This window comes from Cervus elaphus, chromosome 24, assembly GCF_910594005.1.
Source record: "Cervus elaphus chromosome 24, mCerEla1.1, whole genome shotgun sequence".
Taxonomy (NCBI): Eukaryota; Metazoa; Chordata; class Mammalia; order Artiodactyla; family Cervidae; genus Cervus; species Cervus elaphus.
Window position 1 is genome coordinate 28,844,531 of NC_057838.1, and position 16,715 is coordinate 28,861,245.

General features: G+C 41.5%; 2 protein-coding genes across 4 annotated transcripts in view; one reads left to right on the top strand and one right to left on the bottom strand.

The window, feature by feature from the left end:
• Positions 1–4,260: 4,260 nt before the first annotated feature.
• On the bottom strand, positions 4,261–10,341 carry KIAA1143 (KIAA1143 ortholog). The gene is made up of 3 exons (XM_043886335.1): positions 10,170–10,341; positions 5,940–6,084; positions 4,261–5,065 (listed from the first exon to the last, which is right to left on the bottom strand). The coding sequence occupies exons 1-3, from the start codon at positions 10,275–10,277 to the stop codon at positions 4,848–4,850; spliced, it is 471 nt and encodes a 156-aa protein (XP_043742270.1). The 5' UTR covers positions 10,278–10,341; the 3' UTR covers positions 4,261–4,847.
• A 43-nt stretch (positions 10,342–10,384) lies between these two features.
• The window catches only part of KIF15 (kinesin family member 15), a 56,309-nt gene continuing 49,978 nt past the window's right edge, over positions 10,385–16,715 (top strand). For 2 of the 3 annotated variants that reach the window (XM_043885224.1, XM_043885225.1), the window contains exon 1: positions 10,385–10,557. In XM_043885224.1, the coding sequence (XP_043741159.1) occupies positions 10,539–10,557 (19 nt within the window). In that variant the 5' untranslated portion in view covers positions 10,385–10,538. The remainder of the gene's footprint in view (positions 10,558–16,715) is intronic. The other variant, XM_043885226.1, reaches the window with a different exon arrangement.

Below are 16,715 nucleotides of genomic sequence, written 5' to 3' on the forward strand. Positions count from 1 at the left end.
GAAGCAGTCGGTTGGTGAGACTAGATACAGTGAAAAGACTGTTTCCATAGCAGTGTGAGGCTCTGAGAGCAACAACCTCTGGAGAGACAGGGCCCAGGACTGGGGACAGGGTCACAGAAATGGGAGCCTGCTCCCTGATTTGACTGTATAGACCTGGTTATCTTGAGCCATGTAGTCGGATATGATTGCATTTTGCACTGTTTCATGTTAAATGTAAAAACATCTCTGACCCTTACAAAATGCGAGAGACTTCCTCATGAGCTGCAGAACTCCTAATGAGTTAAAAAAATTCCTGTCTATCCCAGTAATACCTAAAATTGCACTGTCCAGTACAGTGGCCGCTAATTACGTGAATACTTTGGCTTATGGGATTTTAGTTCCCTCATCAGGGACTGAACCCCAGACCTTGGTAGTGAAAGTGCTGAGTCCTAACCACTGGCCCACCAGGGAATTTCCTATATGTAACTATTAAAACTAATTAAAATTAACAGAAGGAAAAGTTAAGTTTCTCAGTCTAGCCACATTCCAAGTGCTCAATGGACCTGTGGCTAAGGATAGCAAAGCTATTATATAAAACATTTCCATTATTGTGGAATATTCTATCAAACAGCTGGCCTTGATGTTTGGTTTTCCTTGGCCATAAACTTCAAAATATTTTTTGGAAGCTGATACAGATTTATTGGCGTTTTAATTTTAAGAGTAAGCATATTAAATTAACCCATCATTTAGTATAAACATTATTTCATAGAAGAAACACCAGAGATAAGAAACCTATAACCTCAGAATAAAGGACTTCTTCAGAAGAAAGTATGTGTGTTAGTTGCTTAGTCGTGTCTGACTCTTTGCAACCCCATAGACCACAGCCCACCAGGCCCCTCCGTCCATAGGATTCTCCAGGCAAAAACACTGGAGTGGGTTGCCATTTCCTCCTCCAAAAGAAACTATAGAAAGAAAGAAAGTGAAGTCGCTCAGTCATGTCCGACTCTTTGCGACCCCATGGACTGTAGCCTACCAGGCTCCTCCATCCATGGAATTTTCCAGGCAAAAGTACTGGAGTGGGTTGCCATTTCCTTCTCCAAGAAGAAAGTATAAGCTGGCATCTTTGCACTGACATTGGCAGAGAAGCTCTGGCGTCTGTATTGACATTCCTGTGCTTTGTCAGCTGCTAGGATTTGGGTCTCTTCAGTATTAGAGTTGAGCTCTGTCTTTGAAAAGGGCATCAGAAAGGCCCTAGGGGGGTCTTCCTGGGTTTTGGAAAGTGATATGCCCTTCTCAGTTCATCATGTCAAGAGGTCATGTCAGTATACTGGTGATGTTACTTTGATCATTTAGATAATGTGGCCTCTGCCTGTTTCTCCACTGTGAATGATTAGTTTTCCTTTTGTAATTAATCAGTCTCTGGTGGAACTATACTTTGATACTATGCAAATATTGTTTTTCAGCATATTTCTGGCCACTAATTTCATTTTTTTTCCCTAGGTTGTGACATGCGGCATGTAGGATCTTAGTTCCCTGAACAGGAATCGAATTTGAGCCCCCTGCAGTAAACCAGACCACCAGGGAAGTCCCTAATTTTGATACCTTTTGATGAATCTTGGCAACACCACGTTAGTTTCCCATGGCCACTGTAACAAACTGTCACAAACTCGGTGGCTTAAAAGAACAGAAATGTATTTTCTTAGAGTTCTAGAAGTCAGAAGTTTGAAGTCAGTTTCATTAGGCTGAAGTCACAGTGTTGGCATGTCTGCTCTCTCTCTGAAGACCTCAGGGGCAGTCTTCTTACAGCTCCTGGTGGCTCTGAGCATTCTCAGCCTCTCTTTGCAGTGTCTTGTCTATGTCTAAATCTGTCTGCCTCTCTCTTGTAAAGAGATGTGTGATGATTTTTAGAGCCTACCCAGATAATCCAGGGTTCTCAATCTTGAGAGCCTTAATCATACCTGCGAAAACTTTACCACATAAGGTAACACTCCCAGGTTCTGAGGAATTAGGACCAAACTCTTTGGAGGCTGCCATTCAGCCAACTGGAACTTATTACTGTGGAATTTGCCTAATTTTTTTTTTTTTGGTGGCCACACCACACGGCACATATGATTTTAGTTCCCCGACCAGGGATCAAACCAGTGTCCCCTGCATTGAAACTGGAGTCTTAACCACTGGACCACCAGGAAGACCTGTGATTTTTCTATTTCCATTATTTCTCCTACACTGATTAATTAGGATTCCTTTGCAAGGAAGACCTATCCCTTCTCTTTCCCTTACGTCCTTTTGACATACCCCCATTATTCCCTGAGGACCTCCTTACTTTGGGGCACAAGATGTTCCAGGCTTGTCTTTGGTTTACTAACTTGGATGCACTGGGCCTTAGTTGCAGCATGCAAACTCTTAGTTGCAGATGTGGGATCCACTTTCCTGACCAGGGGTCGAACTTCGGTCCCTTGAATTGGGAGTGTGGAGGCTTAGCCACTGGACCACCAGGGAAGTTCCCAGGCTTGTCTTTTTATTAATACGATTCCTACCTCAGCCTTGGGATCACATTATTGGCCTAACTGTCTAACCTGTGCATATGGTTCATTCATGAGAAGCAAGGAGGCAGTCTGGGGCTGGTGGGGTGAAAGGACTAGCCTCTCCCCTCTGGCCCCACTCACTCATCTTTCTCAGAAAACTAGATTCTGCAGTTGACAGGACCCACTGTTCTTAGAAAGCAGCTTACGGAGGTGAAGCAGTGTTGTGAAGGCTGCTCAGCAGATCTCACCTGCCACTCTAGCTGGATTTTGGGCTTTCGTCAGATGCGCTTCCTGGCTGGTACCACTTACATTGTCAGAAGTGTCACCTACAGTCAGGGCTTCATCAGGATAATACATTTTAAAATTTAAGATCTTTTAAACAGTCTTCCATGTTACTTGTTTAAATTTTTGGCGTCATCTCCCTATATAGGCTTTATCAGTATTTCTCAAATTTGAGTGAGCATCAGAACCTTCTGGTGGGCTTGTTACAAAGAATGCTGGACCCTACACCTTAAATTTCTAGTTCTCAGGCAAGCATACAAATTTGCATCTTTAGGTTCCCAGAGGTGCTGATGCTGCTTATCCAGGATCTATACTTTGAGAAACACCGGCCTATTGAAAAATTAGAGAAACGGTCATTCTCACTGTATTTATTTTGCTCTTAACATGTTGGGTACTGTTCTGGGTACTGAAGATACAGAGATAGGTAAGACAAGGTCGCTGTCCTTAGGACTCCCACCTGTAGATCCTAAGACTCATTAAAACTTACAGTAATTAAAGCAGTGGAGTGTTGGTACAAGAATAGATATACCAATGATACAGACTAGAAGAACCCTGGTTTATATAACAAGTTGGGTACACATTAAAGATAGCACTGCAGAATGGCTTTGGGACTAGTCTGCGTAACTTAGAGAGCCTATTTCAGGACTCGCGAGCCCACTCATATGAGTCACTTTTAAGACTCTTTACATTAGGTCTTAAAATGACTGACAGACAGATGTAGCACCAAATTATTAATGTGGAAGCTCTGAAATTCCTAATTTCTGGCTGGTGAAGAATGGGATATTGATAAGTCTCCAGTTGTGGTGGACTTGCTGTAAATGAGGAAAATTTTTAGGTAACATGAAAAACAGTTTAGCTTTCCTGGTCAAAGAAAATGATGGTTAAATAGAACTGTTAAACACCATTTTCAATACATCAAATTGACAAAAATGTAAAGGTGCCAGTCCAGTGGTGGTGCACTGTTACTAGAGATGAGGTGATGTGAGTTCTTGTAGGTGGTATGAATAAAATGGTAACACCTACTTAGAAAGCAAGCATCAAAGGCTTTAGAAATATTCAAATACTTTGATCCAGTAATTGTTTCTAGCAACTCCTTCTAAGGAAATCATCAGAAATACACTTGGAGGTTTCTATACACAGACATTCTACCACTGTATCATCAGGCTGCATGTCACAGAAACCTGACTGAAGTTTAACTATGAAGGTGTTTATCCTCATGGATCAGTCAGTCTAAGGCTGGTACAGCAGGTCCTCCAGGCATGCCATCACAATCCAAGTTCCTGGAGTCTGTCCAGTGTACCAGCTGGAACAAGTGGCTGTCTTTTTCATGCCCCCAAATGGCTCTGGAACTGCTTGGTTGCGTGTTTGTGCTCCAGGCAGGATGGAGAGAGGACAACCAACTGCTTGCCAAATCTGTCCTTTTGTATCAGATACACAGGAAGCAGATTTCCACTTGTTATCTTTTTTTTTTTTAAATCATGTAACAACTATAGTCACCATGTGATACATGATGACTGTTATCATGGTCCCCTGTATTAGATCCTTGTTCAAGACCTACTTGTATCTCTTTATCAGAGCTGTCATAAGGCTGTTCTTAGGAGCTGGGGAAGAACTGGTAACTAGGCCCATGATCATTTCCCTCATCCAAAGTGAGGTTCTGCTGAAGAGGAAGATCAAACATGGGACCTGTTTAATTACAAAATCCTCTGTAGCTATTAGTGTCAGGATTTTGAATTTTACTGACCTGGAAAAATGCTCATGATACAACGTCAAGTGAGAAGCAGGACAGAGAACATACAGAATACAGCAAAAATTTGGTTACAAAAATATAATTTACACACACATCCCACATCAGGAAATAAAATGTTAGTGGTAGTTAATGTTAGAGAATTAGCAGTTCAGGTCAAAGGGGTATTGATGGATAGATACAGCTTTTATCTTGCTGAATGTTTTCTGAATTTTCTAAATTTTCTTCAATGAATTTATATTACTTTATAATAGGAAAAAAGACATTATTTTTTAAAAATCCCATATATCCTTAAAGGAGTCCAAAATATGTATTTATTCATTTTCATCTTCATTGTCAAAAGAAAGGAGGCTACTGTTTTTGATTTGCTTTTGTGAGTTCTTTTTAACTGAGTCCTGCTTATTTATTTCATCTTCTTCTTTTGCCTTTTTCTTTTTTGAGCTTGCTGATAAACCCGAATATTTTTCATCTGAGGAACGCTTGACTGGTTTTCGATACATAATTCTTCCATCAGCTGAAGCTGGTTCTTCATCTGCACCAAAAAACAAAGTTAAAACACTTTCTCTAATTATTTTGACTTTATTGGAGAGTCAGATGGCAAGAAAATCTCATACTGTATTTATGGATGTCCTTGAGTCAATTCAGCCAGTTCTTCTCTGCTCCCTCTAGCTATGTACCCACAAGACATGCAATCACTTAATAAAAAACCTAATAAAAACTCATTTACTGAAGTATACTGTAATATTGGCAGTCCCCAATTCAAAACAATCAGGAGATACACACACACACACATATTTTAAACTTTTTATTTTATATTGGAGTACAGCTGATTGACAATATTGTGATAGTTTCAGGTGGACAGCAGAATGACTCAGGCATACATATACATGTTTCCATTCTCCACCAAACTCCCCTCTCCTCCAGGCTGCCACATACCATTGGGCAGATACTACTGTGCTATACAGTAGGTCCCTGTTGGTTATCCATAATCATGCTGTATTTTTAAGTATTTTGAAAAGTGACTGTTTGAAACTCCAGCATTTCCTCCTAAAGCAATGTAATAAAAACTTATAAATAATGAATAAAATGCTATATAGCATATCACACTTCAGGCACTAAACAGACCTCTGCTGACTGGTTTGTAAACCTAACCATCTATTTTTTAAAAAACAGGATGTTCTTACTTAAATTTGCATTTAATCCTTATAACAACCCAGTAAGGTGGGCACAATTACTGCCCCCATTTTACTAATGAGAGTGAGGTGAAATAACTTGTTCAGAGTCACAAATCTGGTAAATGAAGTTTTAACTAGGACTGTCTCCTTCAAACATACCATACCATTATATAAAATGATTTCATACCTAACGTTAAATTGGTGGGAAAACCAGCTTACTTTCAGACATACCTGCTTTGGCAGCCTTTATTTCTGCCTTAATTTTCATGACTTCTTCAGCTGACAGATCTCCCTTTTTTAAAACCACCACTTGGGGCTGTTCATCTTCTTTGTCACTGTGATCACCATCTTCTTCTGGGAGCTGAGGCTGGATTCTCTAGGAAAAAACACAAACACAACATTCAAGTTCTGACCCTGAACTAAATACAACCACTGTCTCTGTGAGAAACTGTAATCAGCGGAGTGAGAAGAGTGACCTTACTGACTAAATGTGTTTGGCAGTGAATTTTCAAGTTAACTCTTAAGAATCTAACCTCGCCAGAGTAGGGAAGAGGTCCACCTGCCAGTTACTCTGGGGTACCTATGCAGGGGAACCAGTTTCCATCCCAGCAGGACCCCAACTTGCAGTCCCTGATGTCAGGGGCCCTCTCTTCCATGTCCAGCCTACTCAGGGAAGTGCTGGGCTGCGCCAGTTCTCACTGCTCTTCATCAACCCTTTTCACTTCCATCTCTTCTCAAAGCGTAACAACAACAACCCACCAAAGTACAGAAAACAGCAAGTAAAAGGTCCTCCTCCTCTGCTCATCTTTCTTCCCTCCCAGCAACTTGTTTGGTGGGTATCCCATCAGCTGTTCTAAGGGTATAAAAATGTGGAGGTAAAAAAAAAAAAATGTGGAGGTACAGAAAACATTTTGTATACAAACAGGCCACTAAACATACTACTGTATGACTTGCTTTATTCTTTTTAAATTATTAAATTTCCCAAATGTAAAAAAGTACAGAGAATAATGTAACAGAAACCATGTACTCACTTTACACACATAACACATGGTAACATTTGGCTAATTGAGATTTTTTTTTTTTTTTTGAGATTTTTAAGAAAAATATCAGACACCATAAAAGCTCCACTTGCCCAACTTTTTTACTCAAAGAAAAACAAAACAAAACGCTTTGCACAATACCCTGAGATACATATGGCATCATCTATATTTTAAAATTACTATTATTTAACTCTATATATGGTTATCTCATGGTTTATTTGATCAGTTCTCTGTAAGCAAAAATTTTGGTTGTTTCTAGTTTTTTCTACTATGATAAAATCTTTGCATGTTTTTGTTTACTTTTCCAAACTTATACATGGAATTCCCTGAATGGAAATGCTAGGTTTCAAGGCTTGCACACTTACCACACAGTATTCAAACAGCTGGTTAGTCCACCTCTCACAGAGCCTTCCTTGTCCCCCAAACAGGGCAACAAAGCCCTGCAGGATCTGGCCTGAGTCAATAACCACAGCTATAAGCACAGTCTTATGTTCTTGCCATGCTCATGGCCTCTGGGCTCCAGACAGGTTTGAGTTTTACAGATCCACAAACATATTAGCTCTTCTGCCTCCCCTGTTACTGCATAAATTTCCAGGGCCTAGAAGGCCTCACTGACCCTGGCCAACTCCTCATCAATCTGCCTTCTAGACTCAGATCCCTCAGCAGTGCTTTCGAGATCTCACCTGTTCTTTTCATATCATCTGTAGCTCACAGGTGGCATGTACCACACCGTGTCATCAATGTTTTCCTGACTCTATTAGGCAATGCAGTATGTGTTTCTTCTCTGCATCTACAGGCACAGAGCGTGGCAAACAGCAGGGACAAGAAACATTTGTCAGTCTACTCATGAATGACCAACAGAATGAAAAACAATGAACTCGAAGTTCTGGCAAGTCACAGGCACATTCAATCATTCTGTCTATATCCCACGTCTGCTTAATCACCTGACAAGTACATTCTTCTTTTCTTTGGTTTTTAATTGAAGAATAATTGCATTCTCTTTAATAAGTTAGTTCACTGTTAGTTCACTGATTATTCATTAGTTTTGTCTGTTTTTCTCTGAAAGTTTCCAATAAATTACCACAAACAAGTAGGTAATTAATGAGTATTTTTAGCCAAGGAAATGGGAAAGTGAAATAAGATTATTCCTGGTGTTTATTATATTCAGAATAATTCATTCTCTCTTCTCTTTGTTCAAAATCACTCCTGAATTAACTCTTAAGAGGATAAGAATATTTAGCTCAATTAAGTAGTGATTTCCTATGAAACTCCTTTCTTTTTTGTTAACAATTAGAATGATTATCCTGCCAAAATGATTAAGAATGAAGTTGGTTTCACAAACATAGGTACATGTTGCATCTATTTACAGAAAAGTCTCTTGATCAAAACTGTTAGCCCAAATCACTGATACTAATTGGAAAGCTTTTCCCCAAGTTCTCCTAAGACAGGATTCCAAGCTGCAATCTTCAGGGTATTAACTATGCACACACATGATCATCACTAGGACCTGAAGCAAACTATAATATTATGTTGCATATTCTCCTCATTGCTTCATCCATGTCCCTTTTCTCAAACCTTATCCTCTTTCCCATTGTCTCTGGTTTTGGTCCTGGGGACCAGTCACTCCTTCATCATGTTATCTCTAACCAAACATGGCTCCTTGTTGCCTACTGAATAGTTCATATAGCCTCACCTCTATCAGTCCCTCAACCACTTACACACACAGTCCATGACTCACCACCTCTACACCTTTACCCATGCTGTTCCTTCCATCTCTAGCTGCTGACCTACCCATGGTCAAGATTCAGGCTAAATACCCCTTCCCCCATGAAGTGTTGCCTGATGATAAGCACAGTTATCTAACCACTGTAGATAACTTCTCACACACTAGGTGAGGTCACAGACACTGTACTAGGAAAATATAGATGGATTAAGATACTTAGATTTAGTGATGGAGATATACAGAAGAGCAAGCAGTTGCAATGCAGAATGGTAAGTACTATAGATAAGATATGGATAGAATGAAGAGGAGAACAGAGGAGTAACTGTTGAGGGGGAGGTTCAAAGGGCTTCGCTGAGGTGGTGACCTGTGAAGGTTGCAATAAGGCAGGCAGGAAGGTGTTTAAAGTACATGGCAGGGACTTCCCTGGTGGTCCAGTGGTTAAGAATCTGCCTTCCAACAGAGGGGATGTGGGTTCAATCCCTAGTCTGGGAACTAAGATCCCACATGCCACCGGGCCGGGGGGGGGGGGGGGGGGAACTAAGCCCACTAGAGGCAACTACTGAGCTTGTGTACCCTGGAGCTACAGCACCACAACTAGAGAGAAGCTAGCATGCCACAACAAAGATCCTACGTCCCACAATTAAGACCCAATGCAGTCAAATAAATATGTAAAAATTAAAGAACATAACATTTTGGAAATCCATCTCTTAGTCCTTTCAGAGCCTGGTCCAGTGCCTGGGGTTAACACATACTCACTGGACTAACTGCACTTAAGTCAATCTTGGGTCCTACTAGATGACATGCAAGTGAGTCTTACTGCAAATGCTAGGTAAAGTGCTAAATAAGTTATTTCTCCACACATGTCCTAAGCATAAAGGCATGTTCTCTTTCTATTAGAAGAGATAGGGCAGGTTTTGATGTGAATCAGTTCAGGAAGGAGCTTGGGAGGGCATAGAAATTGACTCTCATGATCCTATTCAGATCTAGGATATGAAAAGTATTTGCTTTCCATCTTCTTTTAGGGGGTAAGAGCAAAGGACAGAAGTAGATCTAAGACATTCTTAAAGATGTTCTAGATTCGAGGCTTAGGATAGTAAAAAAGAAAGAAAGTGAAGTCGCTCAGTCGTGTTTGACTCTGCGACCTCATGGACTGTAGCCCACCAGGCTCCTCCATCCACGGGATTTTCCAGGCAAGAGTACTGGAGTGGGTTGCCATTTCCTTCTCCAGGAGATCTTTCCAACCCAGGGATTGAACCTGAGTCTCCCCAGATTGTAGGCAGACGCTTTACCGTCTGAGGGAAGTATACTAGGTCATTTGATTAAGTGCTCAGTTTCTTTACCTGGAAGGTGGGACGACACTATCACCTACACTGTTAGCTACAGGTTTTGGAATGAGCAAGTGAAAATGAAGGAACAGAAAAATGATCTTTCCTAAAGTACTATCTACCAAGGATGGGGAGCTTTACCTGCGTCAAGTCATTTTCAGAACACAACAACACTGTGAAAACGACAAACAGCTTTTTGGGCGCAAGAGGCTGTAGTTGTTTGAAGAGGACCAGCTTGGGGTCCGATGACACTCGGACTGAGGGCCCAGCGTGGGCGCGAAGTGGGACCCGTCAGTATGTGGCCTCCAAGGCAGAAGCAGAAAGTAGCGGAGCCGGTCGCGTTTCTGCGGTAACCCGACAGGCCCGGGCTCACCTTGGTTTCTACGGTGGGCCCTTCCTTGTAGCCGACCCGTTCCTTGAAGCGGGCCAGGAAGGCCGGCTCGGCTGGCCGCACATACGATACCTGGTTCCGCTTGCTCATAGCAGCTCTGGGGGAAAACAGGCCTTCCCGAGAGCCTGGAGGATGTACAGAGGCGACGGCGCCTACGTGTGACGTCACATAGACCCCGCCCCCTGCCCCAAGGCTGGGGAACATGGCGGCCTTCACTCTGGCGTCAACGTCAGGCCTGAGCGCCAAATTTAAATTCGCGGCCATCTTGAGTGGGCGGAATCCCCGCGCGGTGCGCGGCTGGAAGTGAGTACGGTCGCTCCGTCGGTCTCGGGATCGAGGGCTGAGGGCACGATGGCGCCCGGCTGCAAAAGTAAGTGAGGAGCCCCAGCTTCGTGACCCCGTTCCCTCCCACAAGTACAAGCTTTCCTGCTGGCCGTGAAGGGCAGGAGCGCACAGAACGGCGAGGGAGGGTGATTGGCGTCTCTGTCTCTCCAGACAGTATAATAATGGAACAGCTGTCTTCCCATCTGTGTATTGGGCGCACGCTAAGAGCTTGGCGCAGTTCTAGGCACTGGGGCTGAGCAGCAAACCGAGACGGAGAGCTGTCATCCGGGCGCTCCCAAGCGACGTGCTGATTGTTCCCTCTCGTTCTCGGACCTTCCATTCGTCGCTGGTCCCTTCCCGAGTCCCGGTCGGGGCTGCCTCTTTAGCATCCTCATTTGAGGGTCGGCTCACGCTCTCCCCTCTTTCTGCTTAATTCTACATTACTGACTTTTCTGAAGGGGAGAACCTACTATATTGTTCTATGCACTTCGTTCTCTTTGGACCGCTGTGAACTCGTCTTAGATAAGAGACTTTTAAAGTACAGAATTCATTGGTGTCTTTACATTCTCACAATCCCGTTTTTTCTTCTCAGGGGGAACCCTCGAAGTTCTTCCTTTTTCTCACGGAGGCGAGCCTGTCATTTTTGCTTTGGATAAACCCTTCCATTGTCCTTTGCTGTTCCTGTCTATGTGCCCCACCTCTTACATTGCCTAACCCTTTAAGAAATCTTGGTTTTTAAACCCAAGGGACTGGATTTTGGACTAATTTGATGAATCTTAATGAATGGTATGAATAGTAAGGAGGCGATGACTATGTTAGATGTTGAAAGAAACGGTGAGTTTTTGGTGTTTGAGCCTTCCAATAACGTTAATGCTTTTAGCTGTCAATTGTAATTCTTTTCTAATATGTTGTTTCATTTACTTTTTAGGTCGCTCATACCATTAAAACATCATTATGCTCTTTTTTTCCATCTAAAATGTTCGTTTTCCTCCAACATTTTCAGCATTCAGGGGATATTAGCACACAAATTGGTACATTGTTGGACCAAAATGTTCATGGTGCTTTCTGCGCGATCACAGTGTTTGTTCAATAAATCTGGACTCAAGTAAGAGAATTGATGCCTGTGCCATAATTAGAGCATCTATATCTTTAATGGAAAGTATATTGTTGTGGAATCCACAGCCCATATCTTACATTTTTTAGATGTCCCAGCGATGTGTTTTTATAGTTGTTTTCCCCCAGAACCAGATCTGATAACCAGATTTCTCATTGCAGTTTCACTGCATTTAGTACTCATCTCTGACATCTTTAAAATAATTTTTTTAACTACTTAATTGAGATAGGTCACATTATCTCATAGTTTCTCATATAAAATGTGAAAGTCAGTGGTTTTTAATATATTTACAGATATGTGCAACTATCACTGTAGTCAATTTTAGAATCTTTTCATCACTTCAAAAAGAAATTTCATATCGTTGAGCTCTCACCCTCTACCTACCCATACCCCACATGCCCTAAGCAACAACGAATTGGCTTGCTATCTTGTCTAGTTGTAGTCATTATTCAAAGTGGCATGTTGAAGTCTCCAACTATTATTGTTGAGGTCTCCAACTATTAATAGTCTCCAACTAAAATTGTCTGTTTTCTGTTCATTTCTTGTTGGTTCTTCTTGTATCTTTGTTATTAGGTAGATATGTTTTTATCTGTTATTTTCCTGGTAGTTTGACCCTTTTATCATTATAAAATGTTCCATCTTTGTTTTAAAGTCTCTTTTGTCTGATACCTGTGTGGCCACTCCCACTTTCTTATGATGGTTGTTTACATGAGATAACCTTTTTTTCATCCTTTCACTCTCCAAGTGAAAGTTTATCTTTGAATCTAAAGGGTGTTTCCTGAAGACAGTATATAGTCTGACAATCTCTGCCTTTTGATTGGGTCTGACAATCTTTGCCTTTTGATTGGGTTATTTAATCTATTCATGTGTTGTTATTGATTTGGTTGGATTCACATCTGCCACTTTACTTTTCATTTTCTGTGTGTCTCGTGTCTTTTATGTTCCTCTGTTCTTCATTCACTGTGTTTTTGTTTAATAATTGCTCTAGGGTTTAACATATCCATCTTAACAACATCAGCTTCGGATTTATACTAGCTTAATTCCAGTGATATAAACAATACTCCTGCATAGATGTATTCCCTTTTATCCTCTTTTTTGGTGTTATTATTACTGTTATTGTTATTATCTGGCTGTATTGTCTTGTGGGATGTTAGTTCCCTGACCAGGGATAGAACCCCACCACTGTAATGAGAGCACAGAGTCCTACCCACTGGACTGCCAGGGAATTCCTGGTATTATTGTTAAACACATTAACATGTATTGTTACAAACTCAACAGTATGTTACTTTACATATGATGCATTTTGTTAGTCTGCTACAGGTTTGTTCCTACTCACCTTCTTTGTGATATTTTGGCAAATATACATATATTATGTTTCTATGTGTTATACATCCAATGATACCTTATCAGTTCTGTCGCTCAGTCTTGTCTGATTCTTTGTGAACCCATGGACTGCAGTACGCCAGGCTTCTCTGTCCATCACCAGCTCCCAGAGCTTACTCAAATTCATGTCCATTGAGTTGGTGGTGCCATCCAACCATCTTATCCTCTGTCGTCCCCTTCTCCTCCCAACTTCGATCTTCCCCAGCATCAGGGTCTTTTGCAATGAGTCAGTTCTTTGCATCAGGTGGCCAAAGTGTTGAAGTTTCAGCTTTAGCATCAGTCCTTCCAATTAATATTCAGGACTCATCTCCTTTAGGATGGACTGGTTGGATCTCCTTGCTGTCCAAGAGTCTCTCAAGAGTCTTCTTCAACAGCATAGTTAAAAGCATCAATTCTTCAGTGCTCAGCTTTCTTTATAGTGCAACTCTCACATCCATGCATGACTACTGGAAAAACCATAACTTTGACTAGACGGACTAGCTTTGACTAGTTGGCAAAGTAATGTCTGCTTTTTAATATGCTGTCTAGGTTGGTCATAACTTTTCTTCCAAGGAGCAAACATCTTTTAATTTCATGGCTCCAGTCACCATCTGCAGTGATTTTGGAGCCCCCAGAATAAAGTCTCTCACTGTTTCCACTGTTTCCTCATCTGCTTGCCATGAAGTGATGGGACCAGATGCCATGATCTTTGTTTTCTGAATGTTGAGTTTTAAGCTAACTTTTTCACTCTCTTCTTTCACTTTCATCAAGAGGCTCTTTAGTTCTTCGTCGCTTTCTGCCCTAATGGTGGTGTCATCTGCACATCTGAGGTTATTGATATTTCTCCTGGCAATCTCAATTCCAGCTTGTGCTTCATCCAGTCCAGCATTTTTCATGATGTACTCTGCATATAAGTTAAATAAGCAGGGTGACAATATACAACCTTGACCTACTCCTTTCCTGATTTGGAACCAGTCTGTTATTCCATGTCCAGTTCTAACTGTTGCTTCTTGACCTGCATACAGATTTCTCAGGAGGCAGGTCAGGTGGTCTGGTATTCCCATCTCTTTAAGAATTTTCCTCAGTTTGTTGTGATCCACACAGTCAAAGGCTTATGATACTTTATATGCTATGCTAAATTGTTTCAGTAGTGTCTGACTCTTTGCAACCTACTGACTGTAGCCTGCCAGGCTCCTCTGTCCATGGGATTTTCCAGGCAAGAATACTGTATTGGAGATCTTGGGGATCCCCATGGGATCCAGTGGGGATCTGGAGTGAAGTGAAGAATACTTCTCCAAGGGTTCTTCCTGATAGGGATCCAACCCACTTCTCTTACATCTCCTGCACTGGCAGTCAGGTTCTTTACCACTGGCGCCACCTGGGAAGCCTGATACCTTTTGTACATTTTGTTTACAATTTTTAAAAATAAAGAGAAAACAGGCATTTCTACTTTTTCTTCTTTTTTTTTATAATTATATGATTGCTGTAACTTGATGCTCTTTGATTTTTTTCCCATGTGCATTTGAATTTTACTGTCTGTGAACACTTACCTGGTCTTAGGACTTAATGATGCTCAGGTTCTTGGTGTCTTGTCACAGAAAGAATTCAGTGAGAGACAAAGTGAAAGGTAAGAATTGAATTTATTTAAATATAAGCACACTCCACAGTATGGACCATCTCAGAAGGTGAGGGGCCTCAAAATGTGGCGTGTGGTTACTTTTTACAGGCAGGGTAATTTCATAGTCTATTGAGTGGGAGGATTATTTCAGTTACTTCACAGAAAGGGTAGAGATTTCTAGGAACTGGGCCACTGCCCACTGTTTTTTCTTTGATTATTGCTGTTGTTCAATTAGTAAGTCTGCTAAGACTCTTTGCCATCTCATGGACTGTAGCATGCCAGGCTTCCCTGTCCTTCACTATCTCCCAAAGTTTGCTAAAATTCATGTCCACTGAGTCAGTGATGCTATTCAACCGTCTCATCCTCTGCTGCCCCCTTCTCCTTTTGCCTTCAATCTTTCCCAGCATCAGGGCGTTTTCCAGTGAGTCAGCTCTTCACATCAGGTTGCATCAAGTGGCCAAAGTATTGGAGCCTCAGCTTCAGCATCAGTCTTTCTAATGAATATTCAGGGTTGATTTCCTTTATGATTGACTGGTTTGATATTCTTGTAGTCCAGGGGACTCTCAAGAGTCTTCTTCAGCACCACAGTTCAAAAGCATCAGTTCTTCAGTGCTCAGTCTTCTTTATGGTCCAATTCTCACATCCATACATGACTACTGGAAAAACTGTAGCTTTGACTATATGGATCTTTATGGGCAATGTGATGTCTCTGCTTTTTAATATGCTGTCTAGGTTTGTCATAGCTTTTCTTCCAAGGAGCAGGTGTCTTTTAATTGCATGGCTGCAGTCACCTTCTGCAGTGATTCTGGAGCCCAAGAAAATGAAATCTGTCACTGTCTCCACTTTTTCTTCTTCTGTTTGCCATGAAGTGATGGGACCAGATGCCATGATCTTGGTATTTTGAATGTTGTGTTTCAACCCAGCTTTCTCACTCTCCTCTTTCACCCTCATTAAGAGAGTCTTTAATTCCTCTTCACTTTCTGCCATTAGAGTGGTATCATCTGCATGTCTGAGGTTGTTGATATTTCTCCCAGCAGTCTTGATTCCAGCTTGTGCTGCATAGAACTTAAATAAGCAGGGTGACAACATGCAGCCTTAACATACTCATTTCCCAATTTTCAATCAGTCACTTGTTTTGTGTAAGGTTCTAATGTTGCTTCTTGACCTGCATCCAAATTTCTCAGGAGATAGGTAAGGTGATCTGGTATTCCCATCCCTTTAAGAATTTTTCACAGTTGGTTGTGATCCTAACAGTCAAACGTTTCCTTGTAGTCAATGAAGCAGGCGTTTTTTGGGAATTCTTGCTTTCTCTGTGATCCAACGAATTTTGGCAATTTGATCTCTGGTTCCTCTGCCTCTCTGAAACCCAGCTTGTACATCTGGAAGTTCTCATTTCATGTACTGCTGAAGCCTAGCTTGAAGGATTTTGAATGTAACATTGCTTGCATGTGAAATGAGCACAATTGTGTGGTAGTTTGAATATTCTTTGGCTATTGCCCTTCTTTCAGATTGGAATGAAAACGGACCTTTTCCAGTCCCGTGGCCACTGCTGAGTTTTCCAAATCTGCTGACATACTGTGTTTAGCGCTTTGACAGCGTCATCTTTTAGGATTTGAAATAGCTCATATGGAATTCCGTCATGTCCCCTAACTTTGTTACTAGTAATGCTTCCTAAGGCCTACTTGACTTCAGACTCCAGGATATTAGGCTCTAGGTGAGTGATCACACCATCATGGTTATTGGGTCATTAAGGCCTTTTTTGTACAGTTCTTCTGTGTATTCTTGCCATCTCTTCTTAACCTCTTCTGCTTCTATTGGGTCCATACTGTTTCTGTCCTTTATGCTGCCCATCCTTGCAATGGGCGTGAAATACATTGCAAGCAATGAAATGTTCCCTTGATATGTTCAGTTTTCTTGAAGAGATCTCTAATCTTTGCCGTTGTATTGTTTTCGTCTATTTCTCTGCATGGTTCATTGAAGAAGACCTTCTTATCTCTCTTTGCTGTTCCCTGGAACTCTGCATTCAGTTGAGTATTCTTTCCCTTCCTCCCTTGCCTTTTGCTTTTCTTCTTTCCTCAGCTACTTGTAAGGCCTCCTCAGACAAGCACTT

What these genes read in the sequence shown, in the direction of transcription:
- KIAA1143 (XM_043886335.1), bottom strand. Translation starts at nt 10,277, where the DNA reads ATGAGCAAGCGGAACCAGGTATCGTATGTGCGGCCAGCCGAGCCGGCC. An exon ending in GGCCCACCGTAGAAACCAAG is followed by an intron (nt 6,085 to 10,169) that starts GTGAGCCCGGGC and finishes GTTTTTTCCTAG; the next exon opens with AGAATCCAGCCTCAGCTCCC. An exon ending in AATAAAGGCTGCCAAAGCAG is followed by an intron (nt 5,066 to 5,939) that starts GTATGTCTGAAA and finishes TTTTTGGTGCAG; the next exon opens with ATGAAGAACCAGCTTCAGCT.